Genomic DNA, 18,571 nt, shown 5'->3' with positions numbered 1-18,571 from the left:
CGTCGTCGTCGTCGTCGCGGTGCCGCCGGGCCCTCGTACCGCATCGCCAGCATGTCGAGTCGTCGGGCGGTCCATTCGGGGTCGGAGACGTCGCTGCGCTCGCCACTTCAGCGTGCATAAGTGACACTAACCTTGAGTTGTTGAGGAGGGAGGGGGGCGGTGGAGATAGGTGCCGGTGCAGGGGGGATGGTGTGCCTTGACGATGTCGCTTGGAGGTATCGACGTGAAGGTGCTCGGCCCGCCTCGACAGGCCTCGCCCGCACCGCTGCCCGGCCGTCGCCAGCCTGCGCCCAGGCGGCCTGCCAGAACGCTGCTTGCTCCTTCCTCCCTCAGCCTCTCAGCCTCTCTGCGGTCGGTCGCCTGGGCTGCCCTGATTGCTTGCTCGCTCGCTCGCTGCCGATTCTTCCAGCCCTGCTGTGCCTAAGGCAGCGCCGGCACCGCGAACCCTGCCTGACACGCCCAATTTTTCAATTTTGAGCAGGCCAAGCCTCGGCCGAGGTTTGAAGCACGCGCTGCGTGCGTGCAGTCGCACTCGGACGCAGCGGATCGGGGATGCGCTGAACAAAAATCGGGCGGCCTGGTCTATCCGATTCAGCAGAAGACACCCCCGCAGCTACCATGGATGGCGGCATCGCTTTCGCTCTCAAAGCCGCTGGAGTGAATCTATGGTACTAGTACATCGGGGATGGCTAGACTGGGCCGCCGTTGACGGCGACAACGAAGCGCATCCACCTCTCGACGATGGCCTTGGCCAGCTCGAAGCCGCCGCAGGGGTCGGCGCGGCGCGGCAGCATGAAGATCTCGCGGTGCCTCGATCCGCAGTCCTGGCATGCCTCCTCGACCTTTTCGCCGACCTCGCGGAGCTCGAGGTGGACCAGCCGCTCCCACTTGTGGCTGAGCAGGATGCCCGGGCTGTCGGGCGCGTCGGCTCCAGAGAGGAGGCCCTGCCCCTGGGACGACGGGAAAAAGGCGCGTAGCACCGGGTCCTTGCTCTGGCACTGCGAGCGCCACTGGTTGATCCGCCGAAAGACGTTGACAGCACGCCCGACCTTGAGGCACACGCGATCGGCATCGGAGCGGTCGCGCAGCTCGTAGATGTACAGGTAGCCCCGCTCCTCGAGGTCGGCGGCGGAACTGGGCTCGGCCATGGCCTTGCGCAGCAGCGCCTGGACGTGGTCCGAGAGACGCCCGGCGTCGAGATACTCGGCAAACGCCACGTACACCTGCACCTCGGCGGACGCGCCTCTGGATGGCACGTAGATACCGCTGCTCTTGTTAATCTCGGCAACGTGTTGGAAGCAGTAGGCCTCGTCGTCCGAGGAGAGGACGCCTTCATCATCCACGGCTGGCGAGACAGCCGCTCTTCCTTTGCGATTCCTGGCGGACGCGCTTGTCCGGAGATGCTCGTCGTCGCTGTCATCGCCGATGACGATAGGCGCGCGATCCTGACGACGGTTGCTGCTTCCGTCCGTGACTGGAGTCGACGTCGACGTGACGCGTCCCTTGTCCTTGCCTGCACCCTTGTTACGCGCCGTGGAACTCACACCGTTGATCCTCTTGACCCGGCGCGTGCATCGATTCCCATCCTGCTTGATACCCCAGCATTGTTCTTTCGCTGGCTGCTGATGCGGGCTGGTCACCATGCCCGTCTTCGTGATCGGGCTATCGTTTGCAGGCGCGGGCGAGGCCGATTGGGCCCTCGGCTTGCGCTTGGGCGTCGATGCTGTGCTGCCGTTGGCAGTGGGCCGCACCTCGAGTCGGATCCCGGACAAGGGCTTCGAGCTTGACGGAGCAGAAGATATCCTCGGACCAAGAGGAGCTGCAGTCGAGCCTTCGGCGGCCACTGCTGACTCTTGCCGTCTGGCAGGGACGAGCTCCCAAGGGAATGCAGGCTTCGATCCAGCGCCGTCGAACGGAATGATGCCAGGCATCATGCTGCTGGGATGACATGCTGGCGCCGACATCGGCTGCGGAGGACGAGGCCTCCTGGGAGGCAAAGGGGGCCGAAGCGGGTCGGCTGGGCGAGGATCGGCGTCCGAGGCAAGGTCCAAGATTCGCGGCGGACGGGGTAGCTCGGCATGCACGTAATGGACAGGCGTCGGGAAGCTGAGCGGGCGATCGCCACGACGATACGGCGCGCCATACTGAGAATGACCACTGCCGGTACCGGCAGCGATGGAATCGGGTAGCGCCGGAAGAGGCTTGTCGTGCCGTGGTCCAGAGGGCTGCAAGCTCGTGTGACGGAGCCGCGCCGTCAGTTCATCGATCCCAGAGGGCTTGGCAGCATGGGCCGGAGGAGCACCTTCCGCGCCATGATGCGATTGTTGCTGTGCACGGCGAAGGTAGTTGAGCGCATGTTGCTGGAGCGGTCCGGGGCTAGGCGCTGTCGAGGTCGAGCTGGGGGTCGGGGCCGGGGCCGGGATGGCAGCCGGAGGACGGGTGCGGTCACGTCGGGGCTCCATCGCAGCGGCTGGTCGTCCACGATCCGTTCGAGCGTGTAGCAATACGGGCAGGCATGTTTCAGATGTGGGCGCACGAGCGAGCAGCCATGGCCGGTGTGTGCTGCGACAAAGGGGGGATGTTGGACGTTGCTCGGCGGATCGACAGGACGGCGTGGCTGTGCTGGGGATCACGAGCAACCCGGCCGGCCCTGGCCTGCGTGTTTGGACAGCCAGGCGAGGTGTTGGTCTGGGCGCGCAGCTTCGCGTGTGGAGGCCCCGATTCCAGCTGCCACCAACCCAGACGCCCGATGCGAAAAGCCACTGACGGCCAGGTGCTGCGGTAATGTCGAGCGGACCGCGACCCGGAGCCGGAAATTGCACGCCAGCTGGCCTCGCCGAAACCCCGTTGCCAGGTCTTCTGGGCAGAGAGCCCCGGCGCCGTCGAGCCAGGCGCCCGCCCGCCGCTGCCACCAGAGAGCGAGGATATCCACCAACGGCCGACGCCTCCTACCTTCTCTCTTTCTCTCCTTACACGCAAAAATTTGTTCGAGGCCCCCTCCGTCCTTCTCCATTCCCTCTCAACCCATCCCAAACCCCCCAAAAAAGGTCACCATGTCCAAGATCCCTGCTGCCCTCAACCCCACCGAGGAGGACATCTCGCTCCTCCTGGCCGCCCAGGCCCACATCGGTACCAAGAACACCGAGAAGGCCATGCTCCCCTACATCTACAAGCGCCGCGCTGACGGTGAGTGTACAAGGAGAGCGACGGAATCGCAGCGAGGATCATGACGAGGCCGGCGAGGCGGACAAGAAGAGGAGAGAAGAGAGGCCACGCCATGCCGGACCTGCTTTGCTGCGGCAGGGCGTTTCAGCGCCCGAAGACCGCTCGCGGCAGCATGCTGAACATCCCGACCGTCGTTCCTCGCCTTCCCTTGTTCCATTTCGCGCCGCCCATCCTCGTTTGCTGCTGCAGGAATCAACCTGCTCAACATCGGCAAGACCTGGGAGAAGATCGTCCTCGCTGCCCGTATCCTGGCTGCCATTGAGAACCCGGCCGACATCTGCGTCATCTCGGGCCGCCCCTACGGCCACCGTGCCGTGCTCAAGTTCGCCACCAACACTGGCGCCCAGGCCATCGCCGGCCGCTTCACCCCGGGTTCGTTCACCAACTACATCACCCGCTCGTACAAGGAGCCGCGCGTGATTGTGTGCACCGACCCGCGCGTCGACCACCAGGCCATCCGCGAGGCGTCGTACGTCAACATCCCCTGCATCTCGTTTGCCGACTCCGACTCGCCGCTCAAGTTCGTCGACGTCGCCATCCCCGGCAACGTCCGCGGCCGCCACTCGGTCGGTCTCCTCTGGTGGCTCCTCTGCCGCACCGTCCTCCGCCTCAAGGGCCAGGACCTCACCGTCATGCCCGACATGTTCTTCTACCGCGACCCCGAAGAGATTGAGCGCGAGGCCCAGGAGTCGGCCGCCGCCGCCGCCGCTGCCAAGGAGGGCGGTGACGCCACCGTCGAGGCCGCCGGCGACGTCAACACCGAGGTCCCCCTCGCCGTTGCCGCCAACCTCGCCGCCGAGGGCGCTACCGTCGACTGGTCCGCCGAGGGCGCCCAGGACTGGGCCGCTGACGGCGCCGCCGAGCCCACCACCACCTCGTGGGACTAAGCGTCTCGCCGGTCGTCTCGCTGCCTCACTCATGCGCCGCCTCCCCGGTCCCGGCCTCGCTAGGCTCGGGCCGAGAGTGAGGCTCGGATGAGGAGGATCAACAGCGAGGAACCAGCGATCGCCCGAGTCGCGCCAGCATCTTTCGAGAGACATCCACGACCGACCTCGTCCTCGCCGCAACCGCCCGAGGCGGGCGGGAAGAGAGCGGGTATGAAGGGATGGATCGACAAAAGGGGCTCATCACCCTCCAACAATCTTTCTTCAGCGTTGTCTTGCCTCTGGTGTGTCGGCTCCGCGGCATCTTATTCGCCGAGGAGAATACCGTCGTCGCCGCTTGTCTACACATCCGCACCTCGTCGTTGTCGGTATGCACCAGAGTCCAATAGTCCGCGAATACCTTTTTTCCACCCCCCAAAATTGGAGAGTGCAACTCTTTCCTGCCGCGATCAGCGCTCTGGTCTGGGCTCGTCCACCCCATCTACTCGTGGGCGTCGTCGATGCAAGCCCGCGGGTGTGCGAGCGAGGCGTCTGTTGCCCATGTCAAGGGGCCAGCGCAGGTAAGTCGGTCGGTCGGTGAGATGTGGGGCCAGCAGCACGGAACTGGGAGTGTGTTTGCTCGTGCAAGGCCTTCTAGCTGGCCGGACGGCTGGTATCTACTCCTGAAGCCGCTGCTGGTCCTCTCTCTATTGTTGTGGCTGCTGCTGCTGCTGCTGCTGCGGCGGCGGCTGCGTGTGTTGGCCAGGGGTCGGCTGCGAAGTCGTGGCACCGACCGGCTGCTGCGCCTCGGAAGCGACCGTAGGATGGTCAAAGAAGAGCACGTCCAGTCCATCGATGGCTGCAGGGCGATAGGGAAGCGATGCGGAGAAGGAGATGGTCGCCGTCAGCCAGTCTGTGCGGCAACGCGAAGACGCTGCCTCCGAGAAAAAAGGCGAATTCGCGCGCGGCTACTCACGAAGGCCCAGGTCCGAGACTGCACGCGACGAGATGGGAGAGAGGTTGCGAACGGCGCGCGTCCAGATCGACGTCAGCGTGCCGTTGCCCGCTGCCTGTGCCGGGAACGCGCAAGGGTACTCACGGACGCTGTCAAAGTTGCTGGCCATGCTGCCGCCGGCGGGCTGCTGCTGCTGCTGCAGGTTGGCCATGCCCGAAGGCGTCATGGCAGATTGACCGCTAGGACCAGTAATGTTGCCCATGCCGTTGGTGCCAAACGCCGCGTCGCCAGCGTACCCGTCGACGGCGGCGACCCAATCGCGGAGCTGGTTGGTCGAATCCATGAGGGAGCCCGTCGACTCCTGCATCCACAGCGGCAGCTGCAGCGGCTGGCCCGACGGCGTGTCGGTACTCCACGGCATCCGCGGGCTCTCGGCTTCGATCTGGTTGCCCCTGTAGCTCAACCCCATGCCCGCCAGCCGGCTCGGCGTCATGGCGGTCGCGGCAATTTGGGGCGAGGGCGCAGTCGACGTGTTCCACTTGGCGTCGGCAGGCTGCAGGACGCTGAGACCGACATCGGTCGAGCCGCTGGCCTGGGCGGCACCTGCAGCTGCTGCCGTCGCCGGGTCGTCTGCGCCCTCGACCATCGCAGAGGGGTTGTCCGCCTGCTGGTGCTGGGCGAGAAGCTTGTAGAGCAGCGCCAGACCGGTGTCGGAAGGCCCACCCATCTTGATCTCGGCCGGAGTGATGGCTCCTGGCCGCGATCCCTCGGCGCCGAGGGCGGCGTAGAGGCCGATGCTCGGGCTGAGGTCGGTGATCTTCTTCCATGCCTGCGCAAGCAGGATGCGGATGACGCGCGAGTACTTGGTCGCAGGCACCTCGGCCAGGCGCGTCGCCAGCCTCTCGGCGTTGCTGAAGATGCCGTAGGTGTCGACCTGGCGTGGGAATAGGCGAGCGATTTTCTGCGGAAGGAGCGGGGGATGTGAGACGGGCAGGGCATGGTCAGCGAGCGTTGGGTCGACATAGCTCGGAACGCTCAGGTCGCGGCCGGTGTCGCTGAGCAGCTACTCACGATGAGAAAGACGCAGGCAAAGGCCGCAGTGACGTGCGTATAGTGGGGCGCCCAGCCGAGCATCTCGCGGTACTCGTCGCTATTGACCGAGATCGATAGGCACGTGTCGGCGGCTCGGGTTGCCTGGATGATTAGCTCCTTCTGCTCGGGCCCCATCCGATCGGCATCGTGCGCGTCTTTGATGCCGCGCAGGGCGGTGCAGGTGAGGTAGAGCTCGGCACTGGCGCACTGCAGGACCAGGCTCTGCTGAAAGAACGACGACTCGTCGTACCCGCGGTTCGACAGCTCGTTGCTCCAGAACTTGTGCCACTCGTCGAGCTCGTGCGTCACCCGCCGCATGCGGGCCAGCATCCGCGCATCGACGGGCTGGTCGTAGGGCCCCATGGCATCGTAGTGGGTCTCGCGGATGATGAGGAGCTCGAGCGTCGAGATGAAGCGCGCGTCGGTATCGACGGCCAGCGGGTACTGGAGCGTCAGAAAGGCGCGGCAGTTGCGCACGTAGTGTTTGCTGAGCATCGCCGGCCGACCTGCACCGAACGAGGCCTGGTGATCGAAGAGGAAGAGGAAGAACCACAGCCTGGCGCCCCTGGCCAGCTCCCGCAGCTCCTCGATGCTCCCCTGCTCCGGCTCTGCCTTGCCATCGCCGTCGTCGCGCCTCAGCACCGGCCCGCTGACGTCGCTCCGCTCTCCCGGAGAGTCGGTGTAGAGCGACGCGGGCGAGCCCTGGTGGTAGACGTGATTGCGCGGCGGATGCGGTGGCGGCGGTGGCTGTCGCAGCATGCTGCCGGGCGGTAGCCGGGTCATGAGACGCTGGAAGGAACGATCCAGTCCGAGCTCCTGGGCCATCCGGATCGACATGCCCGTCGGCAGCCAGCCATTGTCGCTGTACGAGCCGAGCAGCACCATGGCCTGGACCGCCTCCTTGCCGTCGACCGGCATGAAGAGGGTGTCCTTGGCATTGCGCTTGGCCTGCGCCATGCAGATCCGGTAGAGCCGGTTCTTGGGGCCGCCGCCGCACTCGATCATGGCGCCGATCGCCAGGATGGTGTTGAAGAGGAAGAAGCTCCGCGCTCGGATCGATTCCATCGCATCGGACCGCGCGTCGTCGAAGAAGACGTCCTCGAAATGGAAGATGCTGATAAACTTGGGGACGCCCTGTCCAAAGATGTTGAAGAGCCGCCGCGCCTCGTCCTCGGTGACCAGGCCGAGCGTGACCAGGTCGCCCGGACGGTCGATGCCGTGCGGGTTGATGTCGTCGGGGTACTGGCTGGGCCCGGCGCCAGCAGCGTCGTCTCCGCCAACGACTGAGCCCGAATCTGTGCGCCGTCGCTTGAGCGGGCCGCCGCTGGCATCGTCGGCGGGCGATGGTTCCGAGGCCAGCGGACGGCTCTGCGATCGCCGATGTGGGCCGCTGGCGACCGTCGAAGCCGCGTTGGGCGTGTCCTTGTTGACGAGGAACTCGTCGCCAGGGTATCGCCTGCTTCCCGTGGCTTCCGATGGTGTATGGGTGCTGGCATCCAGGTCGTCGTCGGCACCGCCCCGACCGGCGTCTGCGGCGGCTGCGGCGGCGTCGGCCAGGCCACGGAGCGCCTCGATGGGTGCCGAGAGCTGCTCGTTGGAGATGTCGGCGTCGCCGTCGGCATCCTTGTTGAAGAGGCGGCGCGCGGGTGGCGGTGGCATCGAAGTCCTCTGCGACATTGCCGGCCTCCATGGCTGATGCGGGCCTTGCGACGGCGGGTCGGGCGTCAGCGAAGTGGCGCTGGTGGCATCTCTCCCTCTGGAACCTTCGGCGGTACCCGCGGGATGCCAGGGCTGGCCTGGGCGATGCTGGAGCTCGAGCTGGTTGGAGGCGGGAGACGAACGGACGTGTCCCGGCGACTTCCAGTTGGCTGCGCCCGAAGGCTGCTCTGCACCCGCGCCGGCGCCTACGCTGCTCGACAGCCCGCTGCCAAGACGCGGGCTGGGTGCGGACCAAGGGTAGATCCTCCGGTCCATGTCAGACTTTGCGCTCGGGCTCTCGGCGCCTCCGGGCCCTGCGGCGGCGGTTCCGGCGTGGCCTGGGCCTGCGCCCTCTTGCTGGAGGTACTGGCTGTGCTGCGCCGTGGTGGGCTGCTGGAGCAGGTCTTGGGTCCGTGGTGCGTAGGCTCGAGGCGGACCTGGGCCGAAGGCGGTGGGGGATCTGTAGGCCGTCATCGGATGGACCGGTCCAGGCGGCGGCGGCGGCTGAGGCGGCGGCTGCGCCCCCTCTTGAGCCGGGGCGTGGGCAGGGGTGCGGAGGGGAGAGGGAGAGCCCGTCTGGACCTGCTGGGCGAGGAGGCGGGTGTTGGTCTTGAGCGTGTTGACCAGCTCGCCCATCATGGCTTGCATGTCGGACATTTGCGTCTCGAGCGACTTGATCCGCTCGCTGCCGGCGTCGGGCGCCGTGGCTCCCGTCTCGCGCGGTGGCTTCTCAAAGATGCAGTCGATGCCCGCAGCCTTGCACCGCCGGCAGGGCGGATGCTCTGGGCCTTCGCACCTCGCCTTCTGCTTGCGGCACGACGTACAGGCGCGGTGGACGCGCGAGATGGCCTTGTACACGCGGTTCTGCTCGCTGTCGTCGCCGCCGCCTGCCGCACCGCCACCGCTACCGCCACCGCTGGCGCTGGCGCTGCCGCTGCCACCCTTTCCGCCGCTGCTGCCGCCACTGCCGTCGCCGGAGCCGTTGTTTCTCCGCTCGCGGCTGTCGGAGCGATCTCGATCATCTCCCCTAGGGGGGCTATCGGGGTTCCTGCCAGGTCGGTCCGAGGCCTGTGCTTGGCCAGAGGTGAATGGCTTGCTGCTCGCATTGCTTGGTCCGGCGACTTGCGGCTGTTTGGGCTCGTCGATCGCGCTGAGCGCGCGAGACGGCGGTGCAGGCCGAACCCCACCCGTGCCACCGGGCATGGTGTTGCGCCGGTGAGCAGAGAAGTCGAGAGGAGGCGCCACGGGCGGATCGAGCGAGCGAGGAGACTGGGGAGGCGCTACGAGGGCCGACATGGCGTCAGACGGCGGCCAACGCAGTCAGGCTGGGCAGGAGAGGTTGATGGCGGGTCCGCGATGATGATATGTTCGGTCGACGAGCACGTCTCTCTATGCCATGCTCGCTGCCTGTGGACGCGGATGGAGCAGAAAGGCTCAGAAAGATTGCGATGGCGGATGGTGTTGATCCTAGTTGCCTGGAAGGGGAGAGAGAAGAGAGCAGGGATGACGAGCGGCGCCTCGCTGATTGCAACGAGGACGGTGAAGCCGAGCTGGTGGAGGAAGAAAAGAGGTCCGAGACGAAGGCTAGGCTGAAGCAGAAGCGAGGGGACACCAAGAAGGGTGAGGACGGTCACAGAGGAGGAATCGAGCGAGAGAGGAGGAAGGACCGCGAGCCAAGCAGGGCAGACGGGGACGACGAGCCCGCCAGAAGGAGGCTCAGAGTCGAAGGGGCACGAAGCCAACCACGCGAGCGACAAGGCAGGACGGCAGTCAGCGAGTCTGGCAGTCGGCGACGGCAACGGCGAAGACGTGGTTGGTAGCTCGAGCAACACAGCAGCAGCAGCAGCAGCAGCAGCCATTCCCCGCACCGTCGAGGCCCGCTTGTGGGGGTCCGACCGGTCCGGCGCTCCGGTCGGCCTGGCTGCCCTGCCTGGCTGGCTTGCCTCGGCTCCACCCACCAAACCAGACGACCCTTTGACGCCAAAAAGCACCCGGATCCGAGTCCGGTCATCCGCGGAAGAACCTCGGTCAGGCCCAGCCAGGCCCCAGACCAACAACCCAGCCCAGCCCAGCCCAACCCAGCCAGGCAGGCCAGGCCACGCTGCGCCGTGCCACCAGCTTCTCCGCTCAGACGCATGGCTACGAGTCGTTCTCAGCAAGACAACTTGCCTCTTGCACTTGCCAGGCATGTCGCCGGTCAGGCACAGCCCGTGCTCTAGGCAAGCAGACAGGCTAAGCACTGATTCGATGCGAGACCGAGAGCGACCCTTGTCGCATGCAAGCAGTTGCAAGCTCCATGATCTGTGTCCGCAAGATGATCGGATATGCTTGCATGGGACGGGAACATGGCGCGGCATAGAGTGAGTGCTAACCAGGGTTTGCCGAGCCTCCGCATCCCAGCTCATCCGTGAGGGTCGCGCCGTCTGCTTGCCATGTCGGAGCCTGACAACTGGCGCGTTGGTTCTCTGCTCTAGCGTCGACCGTGGCAATGCTGATGAGCTGAGGCGGTGCGGACCAGCACGACGAAGCCTCGGCGGCCTCCGTTCTGCCGTCAAACCAGACGTAGCGGTCCCGCCATCGCATAGGCTCGCCGTCCAAGCCCAGCATCTCCAGACGGGCGCTGTCTAACCCCGCCTCTCCCTGGTGCATGGGAGCCACCACTTCCTCTTCCCTCGCATTCTTCGGTCGCGGGTTCAGCCAGGACAAAGTGATTCTGAATCGCCGCCATCTTTGCATTGCAGGTTTTGGTTGGTGGGTGAAGCGAGCCCGGCGGAACGACAACGAAAGCATGGACGGCGTGTTTTGGTTGGTTTGGTTGGGTTGGGCGTGATGTGTGTGTGTGCGTAGAGCGTTGGGCTGGGCTGAGGATGGATGAGGTGCGTATGGGGAGTCGGGAGATGGGTGGAGGGGATCATACAACATCGCCCCGTCGACCAGCGCCCATCGACGGGGGACGTAAAACAAGAGAGAAGAAAAAGAGGGACAGCGTGCGTGGGGCGCGCGCGTCATTGCAGCGCACAGGCACGCTCCGAGGCTTGCGGGACCCCCCAAGATGCCGGAAGAAGGGGTGGGAAAGAAAGAGCGAACGAGGGTTGCAAGGGTAGAGCCAGGTCGACGCGTGGGTGCGTCACAACCTTGCCGATCCGCTTAGAATCGGAGGGGAGTGAAGAACCACTTGTTCTTGCCGCTCTGGTACTTCTGCTCGAAGATCGAGCGGATCTGCTTGAGCGAGTCGGTGCGCTGCGAGGGCTCCTTGAACGTGTCATTCGAGACCAGGCCCTTGAGGCCCTCGAGCTCGAGCGCGTATCGGGTGGGCATGAGGTGGTTGTAGTTGATCACCTTGATGAAGGGCTTGATCTTGGAGCGCTTGGCCAGCTTCTTGCTGCCCATGTTGCGCGTCACCTTCAGGGGGTATCGCTCAATGCCGGCGGCGATGATGTAGGGGAAGCCCTTCTCCTTGGTGCCGTCATCGTACTGCTTGATGACGACGACCTGTTCGGCGATGGCGAGACGAACGTCCGAGATACAAGGGGGTCAGTAACGTCGAAAGGGCGCGCCAAGCCGCGCGACACACCTCGTCGAGTCCAGCCGTCGTGTACGGCCAATCCAACCTCCAACACCCCGGACCCAACCGTCCTCTCCAGCAAAAGCCAAAGCCATCGTAGATCTGCTCGTGCGATTTGACATCGCTGCCTGCCGCTTCCACTCTGCCAAATCGCGGCAGCGTTCAGCACCATGGGCCCAAGGTCGAGGGATGCGGTCCTCAAGTCTTCGCCAGACTTCAAGGACGACCTTGCAATCTTCCGTGAGCGCCTCGCGCATCTTTCATCCCTTCCCTGAACGGGGAACTCGCCGTCCGAGATCCGTCGTTCGTCCGCCTCCCGTCGTCTCCTGTGGGCCTCGACGAAACTCCCGCGTCGGAGGTGAGATTGTCGTCCTGCGGAGCTGGCTGCCGCTTCGAACGCTGTTCCCAATCTTCGAATCCTGCCCGGCCTGGTGCCCTGAGCGTCCTGGGCAAGCCTCGACTGCTCCGACGGGTGGAACTTTCTTCCACAGCGAGATCTGGTGTCGGATACTAACCTTCTTACCGGCGTGACGGCCCTGGAGGACGACACTGATGGGTAAGAAGACAGATGTGCGAGACAGGGAGAGTGTGGGCATCGTCAGCGGACGCGGTCTTTGGATTTCAAATCACCAAAGAAGCCACAGGGACACTCACGCGACCTTTCCTGGCTGTTGGTCCGAACGAAGACGGCAGCGATGGGAGACGAGACGGAGCGGCAGGGGAGTTCGTTAGCCACCACTTGTCTCGAGAATTTTGAAATACGGCGGCTCGGGCCTGCCCATCCGCCATAGCGAGCGGCCTTCGTCCCCCTCTCTCATGCTCTCTCTGTGTCGGTCCGAGGGAGAATCCAGGTCGGTCGGGGGGAGTTGCGCGCGCAAGTCCTGGCCGGCGGGTGGTGCTGTCGTCGTGGGGCGATATAGTAATGGCAATGATTCACCGAGTCGCACGTGTCGTAGCGGTGAATACGATCGTCGGGTCGAGCATAGCTGCAGCATGCGCGGGTAGTCCAGCACAATGTCCATGATACGCGGATGTCGAGTCGGTGATTCGTGAAGCATCAAGGTCGAAGTCGCTCCGAGACGCAAGGGAGAGAGAGAGCAAGAGAGAGGGTGGCGGCGGCGGCGGCGGCGGCATACGTGGTGCAGGGCGTCTCGTTCGTCGATGTCGGAGCCTCACCTTGTAGATCTTGGGCATGGCGGGCGGATATGTGAGTCTTGATGGGGAGGAGGAGGTTGACGACGGGTGGTGGTGACGAAGAGGTGTTTCCGAAGACTCTGCTGCTTGCACGCTCAGCGGGCGGCCTGGAGGGGCCCAGCCGACCGGCCGTCTCTGCGGCGGCGCTGGCCTGTCTCGCTCGCCTGCTGGGGAGCTTGCCTGGCTGGCGGCCTGGCGGGCTGGCTTGGCTGGCTTGGCTGGCTTGGCTGGCTGGCGGCCACACCCGTCTGGCCTGCCCCCCCTTTAGCCTGGCGAGCGTCCCTTGGCGGGTGTGTCTGCGTTCGGGGCCGGGCCTGTCGTTGGAAGCTCGACTGGGAAGCGAGAGCCAGGGCTGGCAGCTGGAAAATTCCCACGCTCGAATTTCGTCTGCCTGGCTGTCGACACCTGCGATGTGCGCGCGAGAGGCTCCAAATTCAAGCGGCGGGCAGGCGGCGGGCCGGGCCAAGCGGCGACAGGTCGAAATTTTGGCAAAGACTCCGGCACCGCTTTGACAGCCAGCCAGCCTGCAACGCCAGCCGCGCCAGGCCCGTCCATGCCAGAGAGCGGAGAGATCGAGCAAGGGGGCCTAGCGCAGGGCGCCTAGGGCAGCTCAGGTCAGGCAAGGCCAGGCAGCTAGGCTGGCGGGTGCGGGCTGGGCAGAGGGCGGCAGGCAACCCTAGTCCGCCGCCGCCACCATCGCCTTCTCCCTCTCCTCTCCCCTCGTCAAGACACACATCTCAACAAGGTAAGCGATCGCGCCGACACGCTGCTCCGCCATCTTCGCACCCCACACACCGCAATCACCAATCGCACACCTCTCCGCCGCCACAAGGTGCGATCGCCGACAGACGGCCGCTCCGTCCAGCCACTCTGCGTTGCCACCCGTGCCACCCGTGCCACCCACGACATTCTTGCAACATCGCCGCCCGTTCGCCTCGACAATCGCTCTCGACCTTTCTCAGCCGCTCTCGAGCTGAGGATCTTCGTAACGGCAGACGCCAGGAACGAACAGAGCATCCGAAATGGAGCACCTATCGGATAGCGGCCTGAGGCCGATGTTTGGCTACGAGCCCGGGAGACCGCCTTTCGCACCGCCCTCTCGTTACATGCGACGTTACGGGTCTTGCTTGGATTTGCTTCCTCTACCTGCCTGAAGCGCTCACACGGCCGAGGACAATCAGGCGTCACACTGCCAGCTGCGACTTTCGACGTACCGGCAGACTCTCAGATATCCGACCCAGATCGACTCGACTCGACTCGACTTGATCAGGCGTCGGCAACGCAGAGCGGCTGGACTCGCTCCTTTTACCCATCATTCTCGTCCTATGAGGATCCAGCGTGCTGACGACGCCACATTGCTGCCGTCCTTGTCCCATTCACGCTTGACTACCAGACATCAAAATGGGAAAGCCTAGGGGTCTCAACACAGCCAGGAAGCAGGTCACTGTCCGCCGTGACAACCGCTGGGTGAGTGTCGCCGCATCTCAACAGGAATATCGGAAGGGCGAGATGGGCTTCGACTCGAGGGACTCGAGGGGAAGGCTGAGTGATGGGCTGCTCCAGTGCGCCTCTGGATACATGCCTCTCGCGGAAGAGACTTGAGATGCATTTGCACTGAGGAGGCGGGCATTCGATAGCGGGTCTCATCGTTGGAGGATTGAAGACGTCGACGGGTGTCGCAGGGACAGGCATAGGAGGATACCCAAGCCTGCGATGAGGGCGTAGGAGGCGGATTCGGGTGACATGCACCGTCGCGACAGGCATCGCTGACCTTCCCTTGTCGCTCACCCTCCGCACACTTCTTCGACACCCTCGTCGTTGACCAACCAATAGGCCGACGCTCACTTCAAGAAGCGCGCCCTCGGCAACTTCTACAAGACCTCGCCCACCGGTGGTTCGTCGCACGCCAAGGGCATCGTCCTCGAGAAGATTGGTGTCGAGGCCAAGCAGCCCAACTCGGCCATCCGAAAGTGTGTCCGTGTTCAGCTGATCAAGAACGGCAAGAAGGTCTCGGCCTTCGTGCCCCGTGACGGTTGCCTGAACTTTGTCGACGAGAACGACGAGGTCCTCATTTCGGGCTTCGGACGAAAGGGCAAGGCCAAGGGTGATATCCCCGGTGTCCGCTTCAAGGTCGTCAAGGTCTCGGGTGTCGGCGTGAGTATCGGGCCTCGGTCGAGTCGGGTCGCTTGACCCTTGCAGCAGCGTTTACTCACCCTGTTCCCCCCGGTCCCTCTCGTCTCCCCTCGACACCCGCCCCTACAGCTTCTTGCTCTGTTCAAGGAGAAGAAGGAGAAGCCGCGTTCCTAAGCGTTGCGCCTGCGTACTTGGCCCGGAGAGTCTTTGACGCGATCGCCCCCTCTACCATGTCCTCCCTCCGCAACCATGCCTCCATCTTACGCCTCCCGCTCTTTCGCTTCCGGTCGTTGTAGCATCAATGCATAAAAGGGGGCCGCTCGCCCAGCGGTCCACACCCATTCCCAAACTTCCCCCGTGCGCCTGGCGATGTGCGCGAGATGCCAAGTGTGTGCGAGTGGCGCGACGTGCTGAGTCGTCTAGCCGGTGACCTTGCTTGGCAGAGTGCAGGTAGATGCTCGCACTCGATAGCCGCGGGGTCCGAGCCTGACTGATGAGACGTACGAGGGCGCTGCGGAGACTCGACCAGCGCGATGCAAGCGTGCCGTGGCGTGGCGTGGCGGTGCTGACCTTGGGACGAGCTCGAACGCAGTCTGGCTTCGATGAGGGAGCGAGAGCCGGAGGGCGAGGGGGAAGAGGGCGCCCGCCTCATTCCGCTGCACGCCCTCCTGGCTTCGAGGTCGGGCTTGACCCCGCGACATTCGCTCCACTTTTGGGGGAAAGGGCAGCCGACGCGCGCCCTTTCGACTTCGACCTTCGAGGGTCTCAGCCCGACTGAACCTGGCCACCAACTCTCAACCCTCGACGACCCCGCACTCACCGCTCGCCTTGATCGCGACCTCGACGCACGCAGCTCACCTCACCTCGCCCCCCTTTCATCTCATACCGTCTCATCTCCTCAGCCCCGCATCGCATCGCATCGCTTCGCCACGCCCCGACCACCGAACAGCCGCGTCCGGGCTCACATCACATCACATCGTCGCATCGCCGTCTTTTGACGCATACCCCCGACTTCATCTGGGCATTCGTTGATCGGTCCGCGCCATCGACGTCGCCGCAGATCCTGCCTGCCTGCCTGCCTGCCGCGACGCGACGCAGCGCAGCGCCACCTGATCGAACGCCCCGAACGCCCCGAAGTCCACCTTGACCCCCGACATGCCGGCAGTGCGAACCCGACCGCGGGACGTAATCATCCGCGTCCCAAAGGCGGAACCGTATAGCGCCGAACACCTCAAGCAACAGCAGCAACAGCAACAGCAGCAACAGCAGCAGCAGCAGCAGAGCACGGATGCCGTCTCGGTCACGACTGCAGCCAACGGCACCACCACCGTCACGCCTTCGTCGTCGTCGTCGGCCTCGACCGCGCAGCAGCAGCAGCCGCTGGTCGGCGTACCCCTGGATGGCGGGTCCAAGTCGGCCTCGGTGACGGCACCCGAAAAGACGACGGATCCGGCCACGGCCATTGCGGCCGCCTCGTCCCTTGCCCAGGGCGGCGAGTCCCAACCTGCATCCACACTCGCCGCCGACGCTCATGCAGCAACAGCAGCGGCGGCGCGAGACGGGAAAAGCGGCAGCGGCGGTGAGGGCAAAGGCGACGATGCGACCGCGGAGAAGCAAGACGAGGGCGAGGGAAAGAAGAACGCTCCCACCTTGAGCCTGGTCCTGGCGGGGCGAGAGGAAAGCGAGGCGGTACCCCTCAGCAAGGCGTCGACGAGCTCGGCCGAGTGGAACAGCCTCCTCATCTGGGCGAGGAGGCAGAGAGGTCCCCAGTGGGACTCGGCCACCGCAGTGTAAGTTGTCCGGTCGTGATGCCGTGGTGCTGTCGTGGTGATGTTGGTGGATGGTATGTCAAGAAGAGGTCGTCGAAGGAGGCTAGGCCGGGTCGGCGGATCAAGGCGTCGCGCTTGGACCGTCATCGTCCCATGCCCTCGGCCGGCCGGGCTTGGATCAACCCACATCCTCCAGGATCCGACTTCGCCGGGCCGACCGAGGCAGCGTAGAATCCTGGGCGTCGGTGACCACGAGACACGACCTGACTTTCTGTCCGTGTCCGTGTCCCTGCCCCTCTCCATCCTCCTCTTCCTCCTCTCGAATCGACAGTTGGCAAGTGGACAAGTACAGCGAGGAATACTACAGGTACGTTGCGCCCCTGTCCTCGCTCCCTCTTGCCCTCTCTTCTCACTTCAAACCACATCCCGATCCCGCGCGCGCACGCTCTCTCCACTTTCGACGCGACACAGTTTCTGCAACGACCCATCCCAATCGACGCACCACCAATCGGGCCAATCCTCTTCCTCAGGACCGGGTGCAAACAACGGTGATGGCACAGCCTCTGCTGCACAAGAACCACAGGCGCCCGGCGGCGCTGACGGCGGCGAGGCGGGATCGGCACAGGCTCAGCGACACCAGAACGGCGACGAGGGCGACGACGACGACCGCGGTCCGCTGCCACGTTCCGCACGCAATGGCACGACAGCGGCGGCGGCGGTGGGTGGGGCGGGCAAAGAGGAGAGCCCCCCGCCTGTTGCGCACGGTCGTTCGGCCAGGTTGCTGCGCAGATGATGGCGCGGCGCTGGGGTTGAATGTCGTGCAGCACCGGGAGGTTACAATGTCGCGCGGTCCGTTGCTGGTGACGCTGCTGCTGCGGCATGGCTCAGGAGTCGGCCGGCCTGCCGCGTCTGTCTATGGTGACCGCCGCCGCCGCCCAACTCGCCCGGCCCCTAGGCTCAGCTCAAGATTCCCGCCATCCTCTCTCCCGCACCAGCTGCATTGCCCGCCCACCCTTCGTCCCTGATCCTTCGTCACCCATCACTCTCGGATACCGCATCGGGCATGCATGCATGCTCTACTCGGAATCGAATCGCATCGCATCTCTCCCGCGCTTGTCCCTCTACCGCGCCATGTTTCTCAAAAGGCCGGTGCGTGCTGGCTGCAGCGCGCCGGGTTCGCGTTGCGACCATGCGTGTTGGCGTGCGGCGTGCTCAGGAGATGAGGTGGGGCTTGCGCCTCTGCGTCCACGTCTCGAGCGAGCGCCAGAGAAAGGCGACGACCTGCTTGTCCGTGTGTCGTTTTGTCCGGTCGACCTGCGAGAGCGGGCGTGGGGCAAGAGGAGGAGCCGATCAATGGGGCAGAGACGAGGACGGTCAGCGTTGGCCGTCGTTCGGTGGCGATAGTCGGAGACAAACTGGCAGGAGAGCCAGCGATCCAGCCAGCTAGCCAGCGAGGGGAAGGGGAGAGGAGGTGGGCATCGCAACTCACCTGCAGCTCGGTCACGTTCCACTCGCGCACGTTTGGATTCTGCGGCTCATTGTGCCATCGCACGTAGACGCCCATCACTATGGGGTGACAGGAATGAGGACGACAGAGGGGTCGATGCGCGAGTGTCAGCATGAGATGCGGCAGGACGGCCGTCGCCTCGGCGCCTTGCGCCGCCGGCGGTCCACTCACCATTCTTGAAGAGCTCCCTCGGCTCGGACCACTTGTACGTCTTAAACTGCCACGCCTGGCCCGTGGTAAAGACGGCGACGACACGGTTCCACGGATCCTGCGCGAGGCCGGCGGCCATCGAGTTGCCGCCGAGCCGGTTGACGGCCTCGGCATTGTCGACGACCAGGATGCGTCGACCGATGCCCGTGCCGCCCGCCGCGCCGCTACTGCCTCCACCGCCACCGCCGCCGGCGCCCGGTCCGCCGCCTCTTGTGGTGATCGAGACGACGAGGTCGGCCACGCCCCTCGCGCGCGCCCGCGCCTCTTCTGGCGGCACAAAGATGCCTTCCTCGAGGTACTGCTTGATGTTGAACATGTTGAGCAGCGACGTGGGCGAGTTGGAAATGACAATGATGGGAT

The 18,571-nt window shown here is 64.9% G+C and overlaps 7 protein-coding genes across 7 annotated transcripts; 3 read left to right on the top strand and 4 right to left on the bottom strand.

The window, feature by feature from the left end:
* Positions 1–689: 689 nt before the first annotated feature.
* On the bottom strand, positions 690–1,931 carry PFL1_03168 (uncharacterized protein; the record flags this gene model as incomplete). Its single annotated transcript, XM_007880684.1, has 1 exon — positions 690–1,931. One exon carries the CDS (start codon positions 1,929–1,931, stop codon positions 690–692), a length of 1,242 nt encoding a protein of 413 aa, XP_007878875.1.
* Positions 1,932–3,053: 1,122 nt separating this feature from the next.
* On the top strand, positions 3,054–4,112 carry PFL1_03167 (uncharacterized protein; the record flags this gene model as incomplete). Its single annotated transcript, XM_007880683.1, has 2 exons — positions 3,054–3,186; positions 3,415–4,112. 2 exons carry the CDS (start codon positions 3,054–3,056, stop codon positions 4,110–4,112), a joined length of 831 nt encoding a protein of 276 aa, XP_007878874.1.
* Positions 4,113–4,795: 683 nt separating this feature from the next.
* Positions 4,796–9,129, bottom strand: PFL1_03166 (uncharacterized protein; the record flags this gene model as incomplete). The annotated part of the gene is made up of 4 exons (XM_007880682.1): positions 4,796–4,947; positions 5,065–5,082; positions 5,188–6,004; positions 6,115–9,129. 4 exons carry the CDS (start codon positions 9,127–9,129, stop codon positions 4,796–4,798), a joined length of 4,002 nt encoding a protein of 1,333 aa, XP_007878873.1.
* Positions 9,130–10,980: 1,851 nt separating this feature from the next.
* Positions 10,981–12,592, bottom strand: PFL1_03165 (uncharacterized protein; the record flags this gene model as incomplete). Its single annotated transcript, XM_007880681.1, has 4 exons — positions 10,981–11,325; positions 11,914–11,947; positions 12,053–12,066; positions 12,575–12,592. The coding sequence occupies 4 exons, from the start codon at positions 12,590–12,592 to the stop codon at positions 10,981–10,983; spliced, it is 411 nt and encodes a 136-aa protein (XP_007878872.1).
* Positions 12,593–13,993: 1,401 nt separating this feature from the next.
* On the top strand, positions 13,994–14,899 carry PFL1_03164 (uncharacterized protein; the record flags this gene model as incomplete). The annotated part of the gene is made up of 3 exons (XM_007880680.1): positions 13,994–14,059; positions 14,426–14,746; positions 14,855–14,899. 3 exons carry the CDS (start codon positions 13,994–13,996, stop codon positions 14,897–14,899), a joined length of 432 nt encoding a protein of 143 aa, XP_007878871.1.
* Positions 14,900–15,880: 981 nt separating this feature from the next.
* PFL1_03163 (uncharacterized protein) lies at positions 15,881–17,287 on the top strand (the record flags this gene model as incomplete). Its single annotated transcript, XM_007880679.1, has 3 exons — positions 15,881–16,515; positions 16,826–16,861; positions 16,966–17,287. The coding sequence occupies 3 exons, from the start codon at positions 15,881–15,883 to the stop codon at positions 17,285–17,287; spliced, it is 993 nt and encodes a 330-aa protein (XP_007878870.1).
* Positions 17,288–17,706: 419 nt separating this feature from the next.
* PFL1_03162 (uncharacterized protein) lies at positions 17,707–18,527 on the bottom strand (the record flags this gene model as incomplete). Its single annotated transcript, XM_007880678.1, has 3 exons — positions 17,707–17,808; positions 17,984–18,060; positions 18,173–18,527. 3 exons carry the CDS (start codon positions 18,525–18,527, stop codon positions 17,707–17,709), a joined length of 534 nt encoding a protein of 177 aa, XP_007878869.1.
* Positions 18,528–18,571: the final 44 nt, after the last annotated feature.

The sequence above is a fragment of the Pseudozyma flocculosa genome, assembly GCF_000417875.1.
Source record: "Pseudozyma flocculosa PF-1 unplaced genomic scaffold scaffold00009, whole genome shotgun sequence".
Taxonomy (NCBI): Eukaryota; Fungi; Basidiomycota; class Ustilaginomycetes; order Ustilaginales; family Ustilaginaceae; genus Pseudozyma; species Pseudozyma flocculosa.
Note: the sequence above shows the minus strand (reverse complement) of the source record. Positions and strands in the feature narration are given on the sequence as shown.